The sequence below is a fragment of the Musca vetustissima genome, unplaced genomic scaffold (genome assembly GCF_032173495.1).
Source record: "Musca vetustissima isolate MV318-11 ecotype Yass unplaced genomic scaffold, APGP_CSIRO_Mvet_v1 utg24030, whole genome shotgun sequence".
In the NCBI taxonomy this organism is placed as follows: domain Eukaryota; kingdom Metazoa; phylum Arthropoda; class Insecta; order Diptera; family Muscidae; genus Musca; species Musca vetustissima.
In genome coordinates, this window is record NW_026877953.1 from 105,791 (window position 1) to 125,191 (window position 19,401).

Consider the following 19,401-nt stretch of genomic DNA (forward strand, 5'->3'; position numbering starts at 1 on the left):
GGCCACCATTTGCTTTTAATCGGACGCAAATATATTTTTTACTTACTTAGCTGGCTTGTTACAGAGCTTAAAAAAGAGTTCCAAGCGCGTCGGTCTTGTGCGCCAGTTTGGAAGACCACGTTCCAAGATGTTGTTTTCTACTTGGTCTTTCCATCTAATTTGTGGCCTTCCTCTTCTACGGGAACCATCAGTAGGCTCGCTTTTATATGCCTTTTGAGCTGGGGCATTCTCATTCATTCGTACAACATGGCCTAGCCACTGTAGTCGCTGCAGCTCCATACGACTGTCTGTGTCGATGTCCGCGTATAAATTGTAAATCTCGTGGTTCATTCGATGCCGATAGTCACCGTCGACGCAGATCGGCCCATAGATCTTTCGGAGAATTTTTCTTTCAAACACCCCAAGAGCTGCCTTACCCATACTTCAGATCCATATAACAGCACGGGTAGTATCAGCGTCTTGTAAAGTGTGAGTTTGGTCTGGTGGGAGGTGGACTTGTTTCTATTCTACTTACTTAGACCATTGTAGCATTTGTTGGCCATCACAATCATCTCCGAATTTCAAACTGATGTTATTCGTTGTATTTATGGCGGTACGAAGGTATATAAAATCTTTGACTACCGCGAAGCTGTAGTAGTCAATTTGTTAAAAGGTGGCTGTTACCGCTCGCAATGTTCGAGCCATTATATCGATGTCATCGGCGTACGCAAGTAACATGTGTTGTTTGGCTTTAAACACCTCTGAGCGGATAGGGCTGTCAAATGACGCTTTATAGTAGACGTGTCGATGTGTTTTTCGTGGGTCTTTTCCAGGTATTTGGCGCAGAGTGAAAATCTTGTCAATGGTGGATTTGCCAGGTCTGAAGCCGCATTGGTATGGACCAATAATGTCATTGACCATTGGCTTCAGTCGTTCACACAGCACACTGGATAAAACTTTATATGCAATGGAAGAAGACTAATTCCTCTATAATTGACACATAGCGTCTTGTCTCCTTTTTTTGTGCACGGGACAGATTTGGTCTAAGTATACTGGACGTCTTGCGCGTTGATACCGTCAGCTTGGTCTTCTCGCCGTTTACTGCCAGACCCACTTTGGCAGACTCCTTCTCAATTTGTTCAAAGGTGTATGTTACCGCTCGCAATGTTCGACCCATTATATCGATGTCATCACAAGTAACATGTGTTGTTTGGTGTACAGAGTACCATTTCTGTTCACCTTTACGTCTCGTATGACCTTTCCCAGCAGGATGTTCACCTTTGCGTCTCGTATGACCTTTCCCAGCAGGATGTTGAAAAGATCACAAGACAAACTGTCACCTTGTCTGAATCCTCGTTCGGTATTGAAGGGCTCCTATAGGTCCTTTCCCACTTTAACTGCTGATCTTTTGGCACTTACAGTTATCCTGCATAGCCGTATTAATTTTGCAGGAATGTCGAACGCAGGCATGGCTTTAAACACCTCTGAACGGGGCTTTATAGTCGACGAATAGGTGAAATGTTTCGATGCGTTTTTCGTGGGTCTCTTCCAGTATTTGGCGCAGAGTGAAAATCTTGTCAATGGTGGATTTGCCAGGTCTGAAGTCGCATTGGTATGGTCCAATAATGTAATTTACCATTGGCTTCAGTCGTTGACACAGTACACTGGATAACACTTTATATGCGATGGGAAGAAGACTAATTCCTCTTTAGTTAGCACATATCGTCTTGTCTTCTTTTTCGTGTACGGGACACAGAATGCTGAGGTTCCAATCATTGGGCATGCATTCTTCTAGCCAAATTGTACTAATCAGCTGGTGTATGCTCCTGACCAGCATCTGCCCTCCAGTCTTGAATAGTTCGGCTGCTTTATTCTTCTTCAGCCGATTAATTCCTATATCTTTTTCACGGCCACTATTTGATACCAGAAGCTTTTCAAAATGCTGCTTCAAGGTCCTCAACACACTGTCTGTATCTTTCACCAGGTTTCCTTCTTCATCCCTACATATGCGTGCACCAAAGACATCGGTTTGGTGTTTTACTCGTTGGTAAAATTTTCGGACTTCATTCTGACTCCTGTACTTCTCGTTTTTTCTTCTTTTTCTGAAAATACGTTTCTCCTCTCTCCTTTTCTCCCGATAATTCTCCATCTGTATTTTGGTATTTAATTTTTCAGAGCATAAACAACATAGTCTCCACGTTGATGTTCTGGCAGAATTAACACATTTTTATTTGTTTTTGAATGGAATTGGATATAAATGCGCATTTTTAGTAGATACAAATTAACAAACATTGTCGAAAACTATTATCGCTTTAGGTCCCTTTTAGGTATGCCCCCACCGAGTTAGCAGTATTTTGTCATTTTTTGGTTCTTAGTATATAAAACACTACCAATGTTGTTATAATAACTATTTGTCCTTTAAGCCTAACAATACTCTAAACTCATTACAATATTAGCCAGGAAAATACACCAAACCTTGTCAAATATGTAGTAGAGTGTACGATTCTACATCCTAAATTCCCATACCTTAAATTGTATTATTTTCCATAATTTCCACGAAAACGCATAAAAATATTTTCAAAATAGTTGAAAATTCATTTCAATAATATTATATGACTACCCCCTCATTACCCTCGCCATTTCATCTCTTTGTTTTAAACAGCCAAAGGGTAAAGTTAGTTTCAAGTTCGTTAACGCATCCGTTTCCGCTTATTTGATTTTATTTAAAAGTTTTAGCTTCGAATGACATTCCTTTGCAAAATGCCGGGAAAACGTCCCGAACTGCAATGACTTCAATGAGGACGGACGGCAATGCTGCTACAACGATGACAACGAGCGTGCAATAATATTCCACTGAAAAGCAAATTTCAACATTATGAGGACGCAGCAGTTTTTTTTTCTTCGTTCAACCAAACTTTGAGTCACTACTATTTGCCCCACCAATCCCCCTCGCAAATAAAACATTAAATTATGCTGCTCCTGCTGATGATGACGATGACTTTCAGGTTATTGTTCGTTCACTCGTTCCTTCTTTTGTTCTCGTTCCTGCTTTCACTTTGCTGTTGTTGTTTTTAGAAGAAGTTTTATTTTATTTTTAAAGCTATCATTCGACCGCTGCTTGCCACGCTCGTTCAGCCCGAACAAATAAAAGGGGTTAAAACAACGACCCCCAGCGCATCGAATCGTTTCGCAACAACACAGCCGAAACACAATACCAGCCAAAGCAATTGCAATTGAGCTCACGTGACTGGAATATTTTCAACTGCACAAAATTTAACAAAACTTTGTAGTTTTCCTGAATGGCTTGTCTTCGTGTTGTTGTTGGGGTAGAGTTTTTTTACTTTTTTTCTAGCTGAGATTCATTGTTAAGTTTCCTTGTGTTCCGATCTTTTCTTTGCTCTTTAAAAAACTTCAGTTAAGAAAGTTTAGAGGTATGGATGCGTGGATGATATGGAAAAAAGGAATATAACTGGAAATAAATGGTAAACGTTGGATGTCAAGCGGGGTTATAAATAGAAAACACCGTTTCCGAATAAATTTGTATTCTTAGAACGCTGGGCAACAGCTCGGGTAGACACTAGAAATTCGTCGCATGTAATACTAGTAAATATGATAAACGAAAACCAGAGATCCTTTATCGGAAATAATGACATACATTTTCGTCGTATAATACATACGTCAGAAACGTCGGAAACATACTCAAAACCATTCATATAAAATTTCACTAATTTCTGCTCAACATAGTGCAACGAAATTTTGAAAAAAAAAAATTGACAAAACACCTTGAAGTTTCGGGGCTTCGAAGATATTACTGTTTTTGCCTGAAGCCTTCGAAAAACTTCAAAAAGCAAGCAAGATTCATTGTGCCATGAAAATACAAGCTTCCACGAACAGGATAATATATCCTGGTCTTCTATACGTAATCCTTCCGATCTTTATACAAAAATTTTATAATGTAGTACTGAAAGACTCTCTGTTCTTCTATTAGTTTCCATATTTTCTTCTATTAAAATACCACCTTCTTGTTTTAAAAAAACGTTCCGATCTTTCAAAAGAGGTCCTTCTGGTTCTCATAACGGATAAATTCTGGACTTCTATAAGGATGTTTTATGGACTTTCAATCTATAAATCTAGCGATCATCTATAATAAGTCGTTAAGGTCTTTTAAACGAAGAAGTTCCAGTTTTCTATAGGGACTACCTCTGGTCTACTATAAAAATATTTCTGGCCTTATATAAGAAGAACACCAGGAAAATACCTTCTTCTAAAAGAAGAGATTCCGGTCTTCTATAAGAAAAAACTTTCGGTTTTCTGTAGGAAGTCCTTCTGATCTAAAGGAAACAATCGGACCTATATGTGTTCTATAAGAATAATTTATCGCCATTTTTAGATATTCTGGTTCTCTATAGGATGACTTTCTGGTCCTCTACATGAAAACCTTCCTTTCATCTATAAGAAGACCTTCTGGTCTGTTATATGAAGAACTTCTGGATTTCTATAAGAGGACGTTTTGGGTTTCTATAAAAATACTTCTTATAGAAGACCAAAAAATGTTCTTACAGAAGACCACTTCTTTTAGAAGACCAGAAAGTCTTATTATACATACAAGTTCAGATGATCACCTATAGGAAATCTTTCAGATCTTCTATACTTCTTTAAGAAGATTTCTACTATTATTCTTAAAGAAGTCTTTCTTCTATAAGAAGAGCTTTTAATATTTTTTGCCTTCAGCTCTTCTATGAAGAAGACCTTCAGCTCTTCGATGAAGAAGACCTTCGGCTCTTGTATGAAGATGACCTTCAGCTCTTCGATGAAGAATAAGACCTTCCAGCTCTTCTATAAAGAAGAAGACCTTCCAGCTCTTCTATGAAGAAGAAGACCTTCCAGAAGAAGAAGACCTTCCAGCTCTTCTATGAAGAAGAAGACCTTCCAGCTCTTCTATGAAGAAGAAGACCTTCCAGCTCTTCTATGAAGAAGAAGACCTTCCAGCTCTTCTATGAAGAAGAAGACCTTCCAGCTCTTCTATGAAGAAGAAGACCTTCCAGCTCTTCAATGAAGAAGAAGACCTTCCAGCTCTTCTATGAAGAAGAAGACCTTCCAGCTCTTCTATGAAGAAGAAGACCTTCCAGCTCTTCTATGAAGAAGAAGACCTTCCAGCTCTTCTATGAAGAAGAAGACCTTCCAGCTCTTCTATGAAGAAGAAGACCTTCCAGCTCTTCAATGAAGAAGAAGACCTTCCAGCTCTTCTATGAAGAAGAAGACCTTCCAGCTCTTCTATGAAGAATAAGACCTTCCAGCTCATCTTTGAAGAATAAGGCCTTCCAGCTCTTCTATGAAGAATAAGACCTTCCAGCTCTTCTATGAAGAAGACCTTCCAGCTCTTCTATGAAGAAGAAGACCTTCCAGCTCTTCTATAAAGAAGAAGACCTTCCAGCTCTTCTATGAAGAAGAATACCTTCCGGCCTTGCATACGAAGATCTTCTGCTATTCTATAAGAAAACCTTCCGGCCTTCTCTAAGCAGACCTTCTGGCCTTCTATAAGAAGATTTCTGGCCTTCTTAAGGAAGATTTTCTGGGTTCTATAAGAAGACATTCTGCTCGTTTTTTTGCAATGGTGTTTTGATAAATTAGTTTAGATACCTGCCAGCCACCTTGAACCACTCCACAGCATCCAATTTACCCCGCAACCACTAACAACGACAAACTTTTGTTTGAAAGAAACAGATTGCATCGGCAGTAGCATCACCACCACCAACGAGGAACATTGTACGGTTCCCCTATGGTTATGTTCTTTTATATCCTACGGATTAAAAAATGTTGGAACCTATTTGCCGTGTTATTGTTGTATTTCTATTCTATGTCCTTTTGGCATTGTCGGGATGCGTTTTTCGCTTGTTTGCCATGATGAAGATGATGTTGTTGCGCGGTTTGGTTGTCTTTGGGTGCCATTGTTGTTTCCTCTGTACAAAGATTAACAATGACACTGACATTGTGTGGTCAATTGACATTTATTTCATTGTGGATGACAATCATACATCCCCAACGACAACAACAACAGCAATAATAATAACAACACTGTCAGTGTATTGGTGGATCCTTTATTTAACATGGCCTTGTGCCATCGTTTTTTTTTTCGATTTTCTTTTCTTGTGTTGAGTGGCAGTTTTGTTAAGATTTTGAAGTTGTTGTTTTTCTGTTTGTTGTAATTTTTTTTAACACAAACCATACAATATCTGGCAACCATTGTTATTTGTTTTTGTTGTATTGAGGTATTTTTTATTTTTTCTGTGCGAAAATCTAATAAAGTTACTTTGCCATTTTAAAGTTGCAGTCTTGCATTTGTTGTGGAGTTTTTCTCGCCTGGTTTTTGTTTTCTAAATCTTTAGCAGTGAAATAAAAAAGACGACTTAAATAGTAAAAAAACAACAACAATTGAAATTGTTCATTTGTGTGTCTAAGGAGGGTGCAGTAATAATTATTCTTGTAGAAGAGCAGAAGGTCTTCTTATAGAAATGTAGAAGGTCTTCTTATAGAGGAGCAGAAGGTCTTCTTGTAGAAGAGCGGAAGGTCTTCTTAAAGAAAGACAGAAGACCAGAAGGCCCTCATAAAAAGCCCAGAAAGTCTTCTTATAGAAAAGCAGAAGTTCTTCTTATAGAATGCCAGAAAGTCTTTCTATAGAAGAGCAGGAGGTCTTCTTATAGAAAAGCAGAACGTCTTCTTGTAGAAGGCCAGAAGGTCTTCTTATCGAATGCCAGAAGGTCTTCTTATAAAAGGCCAAAAGGTCTTCTTATAAAAGGCCAGAAGCTCTTCTTATAAAAGAACAGAAGGTATCTTTATAAAAAATCAGAAGGTCTTCTAGTCTTGTTATAGAAGGCCAGAAGGTCTCAAAAAAGGCCCGAATGTGTTCTTACAGAAGTGCAGAAGGTTTTGTTATAGAAGAGCAGAAGCTCTTCTTATAGAATTGCAGAAGGAGTTTTTATAGAAGACCAGAAGGTCTTCTCATAGAAGACCAGAGGTCTTCTCATAGTAGACCAGAGATCTTCTTATAGTAGACCAGAGGTCTTCTCATAGTAGACCAGAAGATCTTGTCATAGAAGAGCAGAAGGTCTTCTCATAGAAGACCAGAAGGTCTTCTCAGAAGGTCTTCTTATAGAAGAGCAGAAGGTCTTCTTATAGAAGAGCAGAAGGTCTTCTTATAGAAGAGCAGAAGGTCTTCTAATAAAAGAGCAGAATGTCTTCTCACAGAAGACCAGAAGGTCTTCTCATAAAAGAGGAGAATGTCTTCTCATAGAAGACCAGAAAGTCTTCTCATAGAAGACCAGGAGGTCTTCTCATAGAAGACCAGGAGGTCTTCTCATAGAAGACCAGGAGGTCTTCTCATAGAAGACCAGGAGGTCTTCTCATAGAAGACCAGAAGGTCTTCTCATGGAAGACCAGAAGGTCTTCTCATGGAAGACCAGAAGGTCTTCTCATGGAAGACCAGAAGGTCTTCTCATGGAAGACCAGAAGGTCTTCTCATGGAAGACCAGAAGGTCTTCTCATAGAAGACCAGAAGGTCTTCTCATAGAAGACCAGAAGGTCTTCTCATAGAAGACCAGAAGGTCTTCTCATAGAAGACCAGGAGGTCTTCTCATAGAAGACCAGGAGGTCTTCTCATAGAAGACCAGAAGGTCTTCTCATGGAAGACCAGAAGGTCTTCTCATCGAAGACCAGAAGGTCTTCTCATCGAAGACCAGAAGGTCTTCTCATCGAAGACCAGAAGGTCTTCTCATCGAAGACCAGAAGGTCTTCTCATCGAAGACCAGAAGGTCTTCTCATCGAAGACCAGAAGGTCTTCTCATCGAAGACCAGAAGGTCTTCTCATAGAAGACCAAAATGTCTTCTCATAGAAGGCCAGAAGATCTTCTCATAGATGGGCAGGAGGTCTTCTCATAGAAGAACAGAAGGTCTTCTCTAAGAAGGCCAGAAGGTCTTCTCATAGAATACCAGAAGGTCTTCTCATAGAATACCAGAAGGTCTTCTCATAGAATACCAGAAGGTCTTCTCATAGAAGACCAGAAGGTCTTCTCAACATTTAGAAGATCAACATCTCTTTCTCAAGATCTTCAAATAGAATATTAGAAGGACTTTTTAAAGCAGATCTGTTTCCAATAATTCCCAACCCACCACAACATGTCTGTCAAAATGTGCGTGCCTTTTGTACAAAGTGTTTCGTTTTGCCATCTGCTTGGAAAATTGCAATTGACCAAAATTTGGAAACAAATGACAAAATAAAAACAACAAAGCTTATACGTACACGTTACCATTTTACTGCAGACTGCAATCAGACCGACAGACAGACCGACCATAATAAGATATATCCAAGACAAATAAAAATGGACATCATTGTTGCTCTTTTTTTCGTCTGTGGCCATTTCTATAAGAAAATAATAGCATCTAATCAAGAAAACTGTCTCTCAAGATTAAGCGACAATTTACCCGGGAATGGTGATGAAGGCAATACGAAACGAAAGGAAAACTTTAAGTAAAGTAAAGCGGATTTGATGTTTTTTCGTAAAGTTTTTTTTATTTCCTAATAACTATTCTTATTTTAACTTAAATCAACTTTAATTTATGTATACTAATTAACAAAACTTAATGGACAGCATTTTTTACCGCTTCAGCATTTTACCACTTGTCCAAAGAATTGTATGCCATCCTTGTTGGTTATCATGAACAGGAATGGATGACTTATATCCACAACTTCTGGTGTAATTCTCAGATAAGAATAAGCATTCCAAAATAAGACAGCTACAAGAAAATTAGAAGATTTATAATATTATATATTTTCTTACAAAATTTAAAAATATTACATAGATGTAACTGAATTTAAATGTAATATGTCTAATATGTTCTATTGCAATTGACGATACGAAAACTTCAAAAAGCATCTTGAATTTTCAATTCTTATTACAATTGAATTCAAAGACATGCAACCATTACAAAAGTAGACCGAGCTAGTCCACCTCTGATACTAAATTTCTTACATAAAATATTAAATTTTTTTTCCAAAAATAAAGTTAATTTTGTACACAGTTTGTACTAAAATATATACTTACTAATTTTTTCGAAATCACCGATTCCATGTTCCTTAAACTTCAATTTGATTGTCTGTTGTATGCTGTCATATTGGCTGATGTCCTGATCGGATATCTGAAATAAAAAATATTTGATTACAAACAAGTGAAAAAGCGTTAAGTTCAGCCAGGCCGAACTTTGGATACCCTCCACCATAGTTATACTGACAGATACATGCAATGAAAATATAGGGAACATACCAAAAAGTGGGCATATACCGATAATTCTACAAACCGATTTATGTAAACCATTATGTACATCAAATACAAACTTCAGCAATTTTTAATGGGGATTTTTCCTAAAATCTGTAAGATCCAAAAAGTGGACTGATACTGATAACGCATGGTAGAGTATAAAATCCTCAAACTACTGTAATTTAGATTATAAATTTATATGAGGCTATGCCTAAAGGGGGACCAATATTGATTACATAGTGTAGGAAATAGTGCATATTTGGGGATATCATTATATGAGGGCTATGCCTAATTAATGACCGATATATGCCAATTTTGAACCCAATATTTTAATTGTTTATCTCAATTCTTTCCTTCAGGAGGTATCACTATATTGAGCAGATGACTAAATATCTGCCGATATATTTCGTTCTCGTAATGTTTGAGTTTTCTTTTATCACAATATCTATAGAAGGCGGAATACTTACAACAGATGGCTAAATAGTCTTTTAGAGGTAAACATTGACTATTTCCCGTAACGTCTACCCAACCCCAAAACACGGAACAAATCAGATAACTATTTTAATATAAACCAGTAAGGAAAGTGGTAAAGTCGGACGTGGCCGACTATATGATACCCTTCACCACATTGGGTAAATTCAACAGATGAATCTTAACAGACATCGCATTTTTAATTTTCACGAAACTTAACACACATCATTCTAGACTTTATTCAGTACGCTGTACCAAATTTCGTGGAAATCGAAAGGTATACAGAGACTTTGGTACACCATTTTCCTTAAATCGGACGAAAATATATTTGGGAGATATATCTAAATCTGAACCGATTTTCACGAAACTTAGCACACATCATTCTAGGCTTTATTCAGTACGCTGTGCCAAATTTCGTGCAAATCGAAAGATATTAAGGGACATTGGTGCACCATTTACCTTAAATCGGACGAAAATTTATATGGGAGCTATACATAAATCTGTACCGATTTTTATGAAACTTAGCACACTCCATTCTAGGCTTAATTAAGTACGCTGTGCCAAATTTCGTGCAAATCAAAAGATATATAGGGACTTTGGTGCACCATTTACCTTAAATCGGACGAAAATATATATGGGAGCTATATCTAAATCTAAACCGATTTTTCTAAATTTCATTAGGGTTCGTCCTTGGGCCAAATAAGTGACGTATGCCAAATTTCATCCAATTCGGATAATAAATGCAACCTGTACTTTGTTTACAATTTAACATGGACAGACAGACAGACGGACGGACAGACGGACGGACGGGCATGCATAAATCGACTTAAAAAGTGATTATATGCATATTCTCAAAAGGAACCATGGGTCTATCTTGATTCTTTTTGCCTGTTACAAACATATTCACAAAGACATAATACCCTGTACCACAGTGTGGTGAAGGGTATAAAAAGGGGGTTATATGGGGACTACCCCTAAAAAGGGGTGAATGTTAATAATTTTTGGTGGGGAGATTTAACCGAATACGGTTAAAAAACATCAAAATATCGAAAATTGGGGGTACCCTTATATGGGAACTATCCGAAAAAATTGATATATATTTATAACTGTTTGTGGAGAGCCAATTCGGTGAAAAAATCCGGTCAAAACTCCTCAAAAACTGGAAATTGGAAGGTAGCCTTATATGGGGGCTACCAGAAAAAGTGGACCTATATTTATAATTGTTAGTGGGGAAATTTGGTACCCAATAAAAACGTAATGTACCAAATTTGAGCGAATTCGGTTGAAACCCGCGTTCAAAAACCCTAAAATACCGAAAATTGAGAGGTACCCTTATATGGGGGCTACCCGAAAAAATTGACCTATATTTTAGTTTAGGGTTTTGCTACCCAATTAGAACTCAAAGTACCGAATTTCAGCGAATTCGGTCGAAAAATGCGACAAAACCCCCCCCCCCCCCAAAATACCGCAAAATTGAGGGTACCCTTATATGGGGGCTATCCGAAAATATGGACCCATATTTATAATTTTTAGTGGAGAGATTTGCTACCCAATAAGAACTCAATATACCAAATTTCAGAGAATTCAGTTTAAAAACGCGCTCAAGAACCTCAAAATACCGAAAATTGGGCGGTACTCTTATATGGGAGCTATTTCCAAATGTGGGCCGATAAAGCCCATCTTCGAACTTGACCAGCCTGCAAAATTTTGGCGATCTATCTCCATTCGAGAACGAATTTAAATATGTGATCCTTATCTAGTAGTTAACCGACAACATCAGTTCATACACATGCGTTCCTGCAATCTCTATTAGGTATGCCTAGTCTCAAAATGCAATCTCAATCCGACACCCTTTTGAAATATGTATCGAAGCATCTGCACCAATTAAAAACCCAGTAAGGAAAGTTCAAAAGTCGGACGGGGCCGACTATATGATACCCTTCACCACTATGGGTGGAGGCGCTAATATATACAATATCCTGTGAAATGGAATCGGGCGAAATCAAATGTGTGATTTACATAGATATTTGAACCTATTACAAAACCCCATTTTGAAATCTTTGAAAAATTCTATGTCAGTCGGGGAGACTTGGATTCTTTGGCGTCCAATTTGTATAAAACCTAGCAAAACTATGTATGCATATTTGGTATGCTGCGGCATAATGCGCCGTCCACAATTTTATCTCGTGTATATGGAACAGACGTAGGCTCCTCGGTGAACCATTTACGTAAAATCAGACGAAAATATATATAGGAGATATATCTATATCTAACCGATTATAACGAAATACCCAATTTCGTGCAAATCGAATGATATAAAGAGGCTTTGGTGCATCATTAACAAAAATCTGACGAAAATACACATGGCAGCTATATCTAAATCTGAACCGACTTTCCCAAAAATTAACACGCATTATTCTAGACTTAGTTCAGTTTGTTATGCAGAATTTCGTGCAAATCGGAAAATATATAGGGACATTGGTGCATTATTTACATTAAATCGGTGAAAATATATACGTGAGCTATACTAAACCTAACCCAATTTTCACGACACTTAGCACACATCATTCTAGACTTAATTCAATATACTGTGCCAAACTTTGAGGAAATCGAGAGATATATAGGTACTTTGGTGGTAAATTAAGGACGCTATGTCAAATTTCACAAAAAAAAACGGAATCACATAAAATCGAAACGCCAAACTTTGAGGAAATCGAAAGATATATAGGGACTTTGGTGCACCATATACTTAAAATGGGACAAATATATATATGGGAGCTATGTCTAACTTTGAATCGATTTTCACGGAACTTGGCGCACATCACTCCAGACTCAATTATGTGCTCTGTGGCAAATTTCGTGAAAATCGAGTGATATATAAGGACTTTCGTGCACCATTTACATCTAAGCGGACAAAAATATATATATGGGAGCCACATCTAAAACCGATTTTCACGAAACTTAGCACACATCATTCTAAACTTATGTCAGTACGAAATGCCAAATTTCGTGCAACTCGAAAGATATATATAGGGACATTGGTGCACCATTTATATTAAATATTATATATATAGATATAGGGACTTTGGTGCACCATTTATATTAAATCGGACGAAAATATATATATATATATATATATATATATATATGGGAGCTATATCTAAATCTGAACCGATTTTCAGGAAACTTAACACACATCATCCTAGACCTAATTCATTACGCTGTGCTAAATTTCGTGCAAATCGAAAGATATATAGGGACTTTGGTACACCATTTACATTAAATCGGACGAAAATAAATATGGGAGCTATATGCAAATCTGAACCGATATTTACCAATTTCAATATGATTTGTCCTTGTGCCAAATAAATGAGCTGTGCCAAATTTCATCCAATACGAAACATAAATGCAACCTGTACTTTTTTACAATTTAACATGAACATACAGACGGACGGACATGCATAAATCGACTTAGAAAGTGATTATATGCATATTCTCAAAAGAAACCATGTGTCTATCTCGTTACAAACATATGCACAAAGACATAATACCCTGTACCACAGTGTGGTGAAGGATATAAAAAGGGTTATATGGGAACTACCCCTAAAAGGGGGCAGTTATTAAAAATATTTGGTAGAGAGAACCTCAAAATATCGACAATTGGGGGTACCCTTATATGGGGACTATCAGAAAAAATTTACCTACATTTATAATTTTTAGTGGGGAAATTTGCCACCAATAAGAACTCAAAGTACCAAATTTCAGTCAATTCGGTAGAAAAACGAGCTCAAGAACACCAAAATACCGTAAATTGGGGGGACCCTTATATGGGGGCTACCCAACAAAATTTACCTATATTTATAATAACAACTCAAAGAATTGGCTTCCCTCATCTTGGTCGATGATGATGTAGCCATCACTGGTAAAAAATCTCGACTGTCTTGAAGGCCGCCAACGTTGATGTTGAACCTTACTGACCCGGTTTGTTCGCCAAGGCTTTGGAAGGTGTCAATGTTAAGGATTTGATAAACGCCATCGGATCCGGTGCTAGCGCTGCCCCACCTGCCGCTTAAGCCAAGAAAGAAGAAACGAAGAAGGAAGAAGGAAGAAGAACCCGAAGAGTCCGATGACGATATGGTCTTTGCTCTCTTCGATTAAACTGGACGACACAATGGTTTGTTTTGTTTTTACCATCAACAATTAAAGCCAATTCGGTGAAAATCCAATCAAAACCCCCCAAAATCTGAAAATCGGGAGGTACCGATATATGGGGGCTATCAGAAAAAGTGGACATATATTTACAATTTTTATTGGAGAAATTTGTTAACGACTATGCAAAATTTTGGCATTCTATCTCAATTCGTTTAGGCGCTAGAGTGATTACAACAGACAGACGGACATGCTTAGAACGTCATAGAATTTTACGCTGATCAAGAATATATATACTTTATAGGGTCGGAAATGATTATTTCGAAAAAAAATAAAACTAATACACCCTCCGTACTATGGTGGAGGGTTTAAAAACCAAATTAGAGGTAATTAGATTGAATAACGTGACCAAAGCTTCAAAATACTGAATATTGGGGAGTACCCATTTTTCGGGGTAGTTCTCATATAACGAGAACTACCTCGAAACATGGGTCAATGTTGATAAGTTTTGGTAGGTAGATTTTCAACACATTGCGAAACGAGATAGACACATGGTTCCTTTTGAGAACATGCATAGAATCACTTTCTGATTCGATTTATGCACGTCCGTCCATCTGTTGATGTTAAATTGTAAAGTGCAAGTACGATTACGATGAAATTTGGCACAAGTCACTTATTGGCCCAAGGACTAATTCTATTGAAATTGGGAAAAATCGGTTCAGATTTAGATATAGCTACCATATATATTTTCGTCCGATTTAAGGTAAATGGGGCACCAAAGTCCCTCTATATGTTTCGATTTGCACGAAATTTTGCACAGAGTACTGAATTAGGTCCAGAATTATGTGTGCCAAGTTTCTAGAAAATCGATTCAGATTTAGATATAGCTCCCATATATGGCTTCGTCCGATTTAAGATAAATGTTGCACCAAAGTCCCTATATAACATTCGATTTGCATGAAATTGGGCATAGAGTACTGAATTAGGTGCAGAATGATGTGTGCCAAGTTTCTAGAAAATCGGCTCCGAGTTAGATATAGCTCCCATATATAATTTCGTCCAACTTCTCAATCTGTTCAGATTGAGATATTGCTCCCATATATAGTTTTGCCGATTTTATGTAAATGGTACACCAATGTCCCTATATATCATTCGATTTGTGCGAAATTTGGCATAGCGTACTGAATTGGGTCCAAAATGATGTGTGCTAAGCAGAGCTCCGAAATGCTCGCTCGAATTCGAGTAAAGAGTGAAAATCGCTCGAATTCGAGCGGGAGTACTCCTGCGAGTAGAAAAAGTAAATAGAGTATACTCTATTTTTCTCTGCCACTCAAATAAGAGCACAAGTGCTTCGCTCGTTTTCGAGTGGGAGTGAAATACGCTCGGAATCGAACAGATTACGCTCATGCCGAGTACTCTTTTATTTTTATTTATTTTTTTGTTTTGTTTGTGATACCGTTGTTTTACTTGATGTTGTTTGTGTGCATTGTTTGTTTGTGTTGTGATGTTTGGTTTGCAGTACTGCTGGGAAAGCATGCATCAACAAGCTCGTTCTCTGCGTTCTCTTTATGTAAGTCATTTCATATAAGATTTTTATTTGTACCTCACATGTGTAACCATTTTCAATAAACAAAATAATCAATGCCCTTTTATGTTTTTTGAACATGATCTATCTCCCCACAGCACACAAAAGATCAACATCAAAAAAAATTTGCTACTACACACAAATAACCAAACAACCAAATTTATTTATCCACTCGATTTTACTCTTAGAGTGAACTCTTACTCTATTTCGAACATTTTGACTCACACTCTTTTTCTTCAACAAGGAGTACTCGCGAGCACTCCCAAACAAAATAAAAGAGTGGAGAGTATACTCTCTAAAAACTCGTACTCTTTACTTACTCCCACTCGGGAGTATTTTTCACTCGCGAGTAAAATCGAGCAAATCGGAGCTCTGGTGCTAAGTTTCGTGAAAATCGGTTCAGATTTAGATATAGCTCAAATATTGGCATACCCGCACACAATTTTTGACAAAGTACTGAAGTTACTATAACCTTTCGTGTGTCAAGTTATCTTGAAATTGGTTCAGATTTACATATAGTTCCAATATGTACTTTCGCCCGTTGAGAATTCAAAATACTAAATTATAGCCAATTTGGTTGAAAGAGGAACGCCCAAAATATTAAATAATGAGGGGTACCCCTAAAATTCCCAATATTTGGGGATAGCGTTATATGGGCCTATACTACAACCAGGACCGAAATAACCCATTTTCAATACCAAACAATATTTGCGCAAAAGTACAAAACTCTATCTTAAATATCGATAAACCTCATTTGATTGTTTAAAAAATCTAAACTGTATGCATAACAGCTAGTATGTTAATTGAAACCGGTACAAAAATCGATTTTATTATCTGTAAGTTCCGTTCCAAAATGTAGACAACCGGTTTATTTTTCCGTGAATTAATGGAAAATATTTCCGACGAATCCGGCAATTGTTAATACCAAATTTTTTAGCGCAAATATATATATATATATTTTCTCTGAGAATTGAACCCAGGACCCTTTCTAATATGAACAATTTGCCGAATAGTGTAATGCATGTTTCCTCAAACGACTCAGTCTAGAGCGTACCACAGATATATTACGATTTAAGTTCATGTTTACTGGTACATACACCTTTTAAACCTCTTCTTTATGTTCTGTATTTTAATCAAAATGCCGCCACACTTACCTCATCATAAAACTCCACCAAATCCTGTTCATCCTCCAAAGAGAATTTCGGCAACATCACCCGCACCAATGTCATAGCGAACTGAGTTTTACTAATATAATCCACCATATCCATATTCTCAACCAGTTGATCTTTTAACTCTTCCAAACCGTTTTCTTCTTCGGGCAAAATAATCAACAACTTTATTTCATGTAAATGTAATGGCAGCTCCAAAACACTGGCATTCAACTCCTCAACAAAAGCATAACGAAAAACATCATCCTTCCGTAAATTATCCACTAAATATGTACGATCCCCGGAATCTAGCTGATGAAAAGGTCGTTTACTCGTATCACGTGTTTGGAAATTAAATGTCCAACGTGCTTTCATGGTGATATTTTGTTCGACATAACTTTCATTACGATATTCATCTTTGAGTATGGCCTTGGGTAAATGGGGATCCTCCTCCATTTGTGTTTGTGGGCGGAAACCATAAATCGATGTAGATTCAAAGAGATCTTGGTATAGCTCATAGGCAGCATGCGGAGCTATGGCAAAGTTTTCATCTTCATTTGTGGAATTTAATGTGTGTTGTATATATTCCAGGGTAAATTCCTTGGAATCCATGCTGAAGACTTGGCAGCCGAGGCTTAGTAGGAAGCTGACTAAAAATATTTTAAAAAAATATTGAATTTAAATTATTTCATTATTACCTCACATTAGCTTACCTAATAAGCTACTTTTCATTTTTTCTTCTATTTTATATTTTTATTATTCTAATAAAATAGAAATTGGCACACTCTTACTATCTATCTGTCAGTTTGTGCCTGTCTCGCTGTGTTGTCTGTTGATTAATAAACGATTTGTATTTGATTTCACACTTTACTGTGGCGCTTGGTAAAAACCAATTCTTATCAGTTCTAAGACGAGGCGCAAAGATTTTGAACTTGACACAGTCGTTGTTTGACTTTACTTTTTTTATTTTTTTATAATTATTTATTGATTTTTTTTGTTTTAAAGCCACTTGTTTCGGTTCGAAATTGTAAAGACCGGCAGTGTCATTATCCCATGAATGAATATCAATTCATTGTTTTTGGATTTTCATTGAATTCCATAGTAATCTAGAAAAGTGTGTTATTCATATTTTTATTTCAATAAACATATGATTTTAGTAGGCTGTATTGATGTTCCGTGTGATTTCAATATTTTTGTACAGAGAAACAAATTTTTAACGACTGTTTTCATAATTTCATCCATTTTTACTTATATTTCCTTAGAATATAAGTAAAACCAGTAAGGAAAGTAGTAAAGTCGGATGGGCCGACTATGGGTATATTATATAGCATTATTAACATGAAATGGGATAAAATAAAATATGTGATATTTATCTAAATGTGAATCGGACTAGAACTATCCATAAACATGTCATTCGTTTGGGACAACAGTATGAAAATCGACTTCAAACGAATATCAATAGGTCATCCGTTGGGCTATGTCTGTACTTCTAGAAAACATAACTAGAAAACTTCTAGAAAACTCAATTTTGTACGTTGTGCAAAATTTGATGTCAATCTGACAAACATGAGGAGTTTGATGTACAATTTACTTAAAATCGGACGAAAATATATATGGAAGCTATACCCAAATATGAAACGATTTCAACGAAACTTGTCACAGGTTAAGTTATACTAATGTCGGTACGTTTAGTTCCTATCAGCCATATATTGGTTTCTTGGTGCGTCAATTACTTCATATCAGCTATATCTAAATCCCAACCGATTTTTACGAAACTTGGCACACAAAATTCTGGACTAAATTCCGTACGCTATGCAACATAAGAACTTTGGCACATTATTTAAATTAAATCGGACGAACAAAATATATATATAGATCTGATATATAGGGTTTTTGTTGCACCATTTACCTTAAATCGGACGAAACTATATATGGGAGCTATATCTAAATCTGAATCGATTTTCTCGAAACTTGGCTCACATCATTATGGACCTAATTCAGTACTCTGTGCCAAACTTCATGCAAATCGAAAGATATATAAGGACTTTTGTGTCCAATTTATCTTAAATCGGACGAAACTATATATGAGAGCTATATCTAAATCTGGACCGATTTTCACGAAACGTAGCACACATCATTCCGGATCCAATACAGTACCCTATGCCAAATTTCGTGCAAATCGAAAGATATATAGGGACTTTGGAGACCGATTTACCTTAAATCGGACGAAAATATATATGGGAGCTATATCTAAATCTGATTAAATCTGATTTTCACGAAACTTAGCACACATCATTCAGGACGCAATTCAGTATTCTATGCCAAATTTCGTGCAAATCGAAAGATATATAAGGACTTTGGTGCACCATATACCTTAAATCGGACGAAACTATATATGGGAGCTATATCTAAATCTGAACCGATTTTCACGAAACTTAGCACACATCATTCTAGACTTATTTCAGTATTCTATGCAAAATTTCGTGCAAATCGATAGATATATAGGGACTTTGGTGCATCAATTACATTAAATCGAACGAATATAAATGGGGCTATATCTAAATCTGCACCGATTTTTCCCAATTTCAATAGGGTTCGTCCTTGGGCCAAATAAGTGACCTATGCCAATTTTCATCCAAATCGGATCATAAATGCGACCTGTACTTTGTTCACAAAAATACATGGACGGACATGCGTAAATCGACTCAGAAAGTGATTCTATGCATATTCTCAAAAGGAACCATGTGTCTATCTCGTT

General features: G+C 36.9%; 1 protein-coding gene across 1 annotated transcript; it reads right to left on the bottom strand.

Annotated features, from left to right (window-relative positions):
* Window positions 1-8,638: 8,638 nt before the first annotated feature.
* Window positions 8,639-17,255, bottom strand: LOC133322690 (leukocyte elastase inhibitor-like). The gene is made up of 3 exons (XM_061531656.1): window positions 16,650-17,255; window positions 9,078-9,171; window positions 8,639-8,769 (listed from the first exon to the last, which is right to left on the bottom strand). Exons 1-3 carry the CDS (start codon window positions 17,253-17,255, stop codon window positions 8,639-8,641), a joined length of 831 nt encoding a protein of 276 aa, XP_061387640.1.
* Window positions 17,256-19,401: the final 2,146 nt, after the last annotated feature.